Source organism: Citrus clementina, unplaced genomic scaffold (assembly GCF_000493195.1).
Source record: "Citrus clementina cultivar Clemenules unplaced genomic scaffold, Citrus_clementina_v1.0 scaffold_4, whole genome shotgun sequence".
NCBI classification, from domain to species: Eukaryota; Viridiplantae; Streptophyta; class Magnoliopsida; order Sapindales; family Rutaceae; genus Citrus; species Citrus x clementina.
Genome location: NW_006262274.1, coordinates 10,170,993 through 10,177,622, shown reverse-complemented (window position 1 = coordinate 10,177,622; position 6,630 = coordinate 10,170,993). Strand labels below are relative to the sequence as shown.

Below are 6,630 nucleotides of genomic sequence, written 5' to 3'. Positions count from 1 at the left end.
ATAAACACAAATAAAATTATAACATAAGCACAAAATAACATTATTACCGCTTGATAATTAGACAATTTTTAACACTAATCAACTATGCATTTGAGACAAAAAGAGAATAAAAAAAGTGTTGTGCTATTAAAAATTAAATGTTGCATTTATAATGTTTCACAACATTAATGTCAAACGTAACAAATATATATATATAATGATATTTTCGAGTAGTCAATTGTATCTTTCTTTTACAAAATGCTACTGGAAACAAACTGCTAACTATGAGCATCTGAAAGAATGGTGCATCATGATTTATACCAGGTAATGTGGCTACCCACGCACCATAAGTGCGGTATGACCCAACAAAATAAGGCAACATAAATGACAAAAAATTAAAACTCCTTTAATAAGTGGGCAAGATCATTAATTCATGTAAGGTAATAACTAAATATATAACATCATCAAAGCGTGATTTGATATGAATATTGTTCAACAAGAACATCAAATCAATGATTCCTTGTCTGGTTTGACCGTCCAGCAGCACATTTAGAAGCCTCCCTGTCAAACATTGAAGGCAATAAACTGACAATAAGTTGAGCTAGAAGGACAAGTTAACCGTTCCTATAAATGGTTTTGCTAGGTTAACATTATATGTCCACTTGGATTTGGAAGGAGACTGCTATGTTATAAACATAATCCAGTTTGACAATACAACTGAAATTTACAAGAATTCACTGTCAAATCAAGTCGAATAACAAAAACAATTAAGATTATTTGGCACTAAAGTGCTATGGAATAAGAACAGCTTGTCGAATCTTTTTCGTATAATCATTCAGGAGTAGAGACAATCTTCAAGAATCCAATTTCAAATGTGAGAGATAAAACCGACAGTGAATTCAATGAGATAAATACAAAGATTGTATTTTATCATATCTCTATTTTCTTTACTTTTTAAATTTAAAATCACCCTTTCAACTGGTTTGTTAGCCACATTATTAATGTTGTAACAAAATTACGGCTTCATAGAGGGACGCTTTTCTTTCGATATCTTTCTGGCACAAACAATTCCACATGGTCTATAACACAAGTTAATTAAAAGACTTATCTCTGCTTTATCTTCTTAGTTTTTTTTAATAGGCTGAGTAATGTGTAAAAGCCATTTAATTAATTACATATAGATCTCGAAAATTAGTTAATCCAAACCAACTTGTGCTTATATATTTTTTTTCCCCAATAACTTATATTTTCTATTTTCTACTTTTGTTCCTCTTCTTTTCTTTCTCGTTTCCTGATCTAACACTAGATCAGAGTAGGCAACAAAATAGTGTTGCGTTAATTAAGACACAAGCACAACTTGAATAAGGACTTTTCCATTTTATAGTTGCTAAAAATAGAAACTATTTTTGTTAACAAAACCTATTTCATTAATTATAACATCCCCAAAGCAAAATCTATTTCTAATATAATTATTGTACTTTTCAAACTTAAAAGGGATTACATGCCATTATTACTCCTATATTTAATTAACATGCAAAATATATAAGAATTTAACCATACGGGGCGTCACCTTCTGAACGTGCAATCTTTTTCCCCCCTTTTCCTTGCTTTCCCGTTTTTGCAATATATATTTGTCCCCTTTTCGTTCTTTCCCTTTTTGCAACATAATACGACCTATTAAGTCACACAAACACGACATAAATACGGCACATTCATCTCTTTAAATAGTTCGAATTTCTTCTCTATTTGATTCATTGCAATTGTCCTCTTTCTAGCCAGCTAGCTAGCACGCCTCTCCTCTTGCAAAAGTTATTCTCTTGCTAGAATCCCTTATTCTCTTGCTAGAATCCCTACCAAGAAAACAATGGTTGGCTTTTATTTTTATATCTTTAGTTGTTTCTTATAATTTAGATTAATTTTAACTGTATTAATATATTCCATGTTTTTCAGGACAATGTTCTTATTGTACCTCGTTGGCTAACCGCTCTTCTTAAAGGAAGATTCGACGAGCATTGTGAAGAGCAAGGTCATAATCGAAAACATAAGAACCTTTTTTGTTTGGAATGTCGAGCTTGTATTTGTAAAGATTGCGATGATCATGCGAATCATCGACTCTTAAAGGTTACTATCTATACTTATTGATTCTGTACTATCATGATCTTTTATTTTGCTTTGATATTGCTTTACATCAATTTTTCATATTTCAGATTTTCGCACATGGCACTGGTAGAAATCAAAGTTGTGCAGTTGTAAAGTTGGACAATACCAACGAGTTGCTTGATTGTAGCCATATCCAAGTAAGTTGTCATCTTATTTTTATGTATGTGATATTCATAAACCATGACTTTTTATTATTCTTTTCTCTTTATTACAATACTTTAAAAAAAGAAAAAAAAGAGTATTATTTTAATGAATTAGTGTTTTCATACGGTCCAAAAATAATGTTTATATTAATTTCATTTTTAATAATTTGTCATTAAATATTTACTCACTTTAAAAAAAAAAAACTTTTTTTCCTCACTTTCCTCGCTTTATACATTTATGTGTTCTAAATCTATGTTACTCTTTAGCCACGCGTCCATAATGGTGCCCAAGTGTTATTTATTAAGCAAAGGCCACAGACAAGTTATGGAGGCAATAATTGTGAACGTGACGGCTGCGATGCAACGCTTGAACATCATAATTCCTTTTGTTCAATCGATTGCAAGGTTAGTTAATTAAGTAATTAATTTCACTTTAGTTAAATTATTTTATTCTAACTCTAATATTTATCTGTCTTTAATTATAGGTTAATCATATCATGTCAGTTCCATCCAATTATCGCAACGCCAAATGGCTTTTGAACAGAGTGAATCTGCCATAGCTTGCACTGCATGCGTCATCAAATTCTTCAATTGTTTTTTTTTCTCTTCATTCGACATTTAAATTTCTAGTGAAGGGCGCTTTTTTTTTTTTTTGGGTTTTCGGAACTTATTATTATTAGTAATGCGTATTTATTTGAGTTATCAATCTTTGGTCAGTTATGTGGTTTGACTTAATTACTAAAAATTGGATCCTGTAAACCCTAAGCTTTGTTAAATTCAAAAATAAAAAGATGAATAAGTGGTGAGAGTTATTCCATCAAAAGACCCACAAGGATATAGACAAAACAAAAAGTAAAGCAAACAAAGAGATTATATGAATCTTCATTGAGGAAATCCAAAACAGTGCATCTTGAATGCGGTAGGAGTTCCTTAAATCTCTTATCAAAATATCAACATGGCTAACCTTATACGAAAATGATAGTCCATCTCATTATGTTTCGACCGCGCATGCAAGACTGGATTTACCGTCATATGTGTGTAACGCACTTATATTATCACAAAACACGAAGAATAGGAAGGTTAGCCATGTGAGCTCAACTGTTGTGAAAGCAAGTGATCAACACTTCATACAGTGGGCCGCTTCTTATAACACCATGAGATACGATTTGCATTGAGAAAGATACAAAATCCCGTAGTACTTCATCAAGTCTGATAAAAAAAAAAGGGGCCCCAATCAGCATCACAAAATTAAACCATTCAAGTTAAGTGTACAACTTGAACTTAGAAACCGAAGACCATGGTCCAAAGTATGTCTACTTGGTTGGCTAAGTGAGTTAGGATGGTTGCGTGAGATGAATAAGGTACCTTCCGGAGGTCATAACTTAGGCTACCGATGTTCGATTTGGGCATATAATATATTGTTTCAAAATTTGTGACTAAACAAACAAAACCCAAAATAGATTGCACATTTTTGGTTTGTGTTTGTACTTTATCGAGTTTGATCAAAGCACCCACCCTAATTAGCATCATAAAATTAAACCATTCAAGTTAAGTGTACAACTTTGTCTTAGAAACTGAAGACCATGATCCAAAGTATGGGTACTTGGTTGGCAAAACGATGTAAGATGGTTGCATGAGATGAGTAGGGTACATTCTAGAGGTCATAACGTGAGTTACAAGTGTTTGTTTTGGGCATATAATATACTGTTTCGAAGTTTGTGATTAGACAAACAAAGCCCAAAATAGATTGCACCCTTTTGGTCCGTGCTCAAGCTAAAAATTCTATTTTTTCTTGGTCTTTTTTTAGTTTTAAGATATTTCCTATTTCTCTTTTTTTGGATTTTATTTTTTTAGAAATCAAATTTGGGTTCCATTTATTTATTTTTCTTATTTAGAATAGAAGAATATTAATATAAAATAATATTTTATATTTGTCTATTTTCGTAAATTTGTGATGTTTAGGGCTACTATGTTAGGGGCGCAAAACCCTAATTTTATTAATTCAAACTTTTTCAATAAAACATTCATTATTGAGAAGCTTTGTTTCTCTTATCAATCAAATTCTTATGTTTTCACATTGTCATTAAGGTAAATCCCTCCATGGAAAAGTTATATGGGGAAAACTCATTTTAGCACTGAACAAGTTTTTTCTTTTAATTTATATATGTATATAAGTTTCGATTTTAGATGGGTAAAATGATGATTTTTATATCTTCTCAAGATTTAAACTTGGGTAACCAATCAAATAAAATTATGTAAAAACTACATAACAATGAAGCCCTTGGGGCTAGAAAAAAAATTACAAGTTTATGACTATGAAACAAAAATAGATTAACCAAAAGAATTAATGAAGAGAATACGAAGCATTGGTCTGAATCATGAATTATCTATGTATTTCTTTTTGTTGCTTTAGAATAAAAAGTTATTATCTTATGCTTTTATCTAAATTAGTAATTTTTCAAATAGGCACAAGTTGGGATCAGAGAATTTTATTATTTAATTAAGGTTATTAATTTATCATTTATTGTATTACAACATTATTACTATTACTATTACTATTATTATTATTTTTTCTAAAGTCCCCATATTTGATACACCTAATGAAAAGAGTTTTTATTGTTGTGAGTACGTTACACACACACACACACACACAGATAGAAACATAATAGAATCTTTCACATGAATAAATAAATATTAATTGAATTAAATTTATTACATCATGAAATTTTTAAAACCATCTGCATGATTTATTTACTTATGCTTTTGTTTTGTAAATCTTTAATATTTCAGATCCGCACATCTGGCCGAAAGAGCGTTGTACGGTTGGTTGACGCTGACGAGTTTATTGATTGTAATCTTATTTATTTCTTCTTCATTGAATATTTTCTTCAAAAATTCTGGTATTTGCCAACGAAGTACTATTCTGAACTACATAATAATGCTCATGTACAAACATCCGAATTTTGCAAAATCCGAATTGGACTATGGCATACAAATTTGATCTTAGCTCAAGTTCGGTATCCACACATGAGCGTATGACTGATGAAACCACATTTATATCTGCCCACTTTCTTGCCAACAAGATGGTGAAAAAGTGCTACATATAAACCAAAGGCCAGAAGCATATTTTAGAGAATCCACCTCCAATAAATGCAACGGCTGTTCAGATAGGCTGCAAGGGAATAATTATTTCTGTTCACTCTATTGCAAGGTTCATTCAAAATCTCCTTATAATTTGTATATATGTATATATGTGTGCGTGTATATGTATATATATATACATATTACCGGGTAAATTTTTTTAATCGCTTAGTATCAATTATACATCTATGTATACATATATAAAAGTTTACATTATTCTTTTTCTAATTATTAATCGTCCCTCCTCTTAGGTTTCTTATCTCTGTCAAAATTCATGGAATTCAAGCAATTTTCCTCGTCTATTGAACAAGTTGGGTCTTTGAAGAAGCTCGCTGGTTTAATTTGACGAAGAAATAATTAATAAATGACAAAGAAAACTCTGAAGCTCGGAGTTTTTTCAAATTATTTGCAGTGACAGACTATTTTATTAATTTATGTTTTATTTGAAGTTCCTTATTATTATTATGAATTAGAATTTTTATTTTTGAAAGTCCTATCATTAATATCTCTTATTGTGCATAGATTTTAGCTACAAATAGAATCATTAATTTTATTATCTTGTCAGTTGAAGCTGTAAGTTGTCATACAAGTTATTTGTTAGGCTGATCACCAATTAGTACATATTATTAATTAGTACAGTTTTGATGGATAAATGTTGGCCTATCTTCGCCACTCCAAAACACTGGAATGATTCTTTTGCTGGTTGCAAGTAAATCTGCTGCCAAATGACTTGAGTTGTACAATTAATTTGAAATATAAAAGAAAAAAAGGACACGAGCAATTAAAATTCCAAATCCCTAGTCTCCGAAATTAAAGCATTAAAGGATCCGTTGAACGTTCTCCTTATTTTACTTGGAATAATACTTCTATATACAAAAGGGAATGTAGAGACTAAGGAGCTATGAACAGACTAAGCAACCTTAGATTCTTCCCCAAGATCACCAACCAACTAATCAAGATGCTGCAAGATTGATGACTGAAAAGCTGCGACTAAGATGAACCTATGGAACTAGATAATTAACTGATTGGAATTAAGAATCAAAACAGAAGTAAATGAATCAGAGAACAAAAGAATCTTAACGTGGTTCAGCTAGATTTCTCTAGCTTACATCCACGGGAGGGCAAAATACAGCTTTATTGATTTACCAAGATGAATTACAGAGTAATGCTTATGCACTAGAAAGAACGTAACTGACTATATATATAA

At 30.9% G+C, this 6,630-nt stretch overlaps 1 protein-coding gene across 1 annotated transcript; it reads left to right on the top strand.

Moving 5' to 3' along the window:
• The first annotated feature begins 279 nt into the window (after positions 1 to 279).
• LOC18044793 lies at positions 280 to 2,842 on the top strand. The gene is made up of 5 exons (XM_006436645.1): positions 280 to 303; positions 1,930 to 2,100; positions 2,187 to 2,276; positions 2,550 to 2,687; positions 2,768 to 2,842. Exons 1-5 carry the CDS (start codon positions 280 to 282, stop codon positions 2,840 to 2,842), a joined length of 498 nt encoding a protein of 165 aa, XP_006436708.1.
• Positions 2,843 to 6,630: the final 3,788 nt, after the last annotated feature.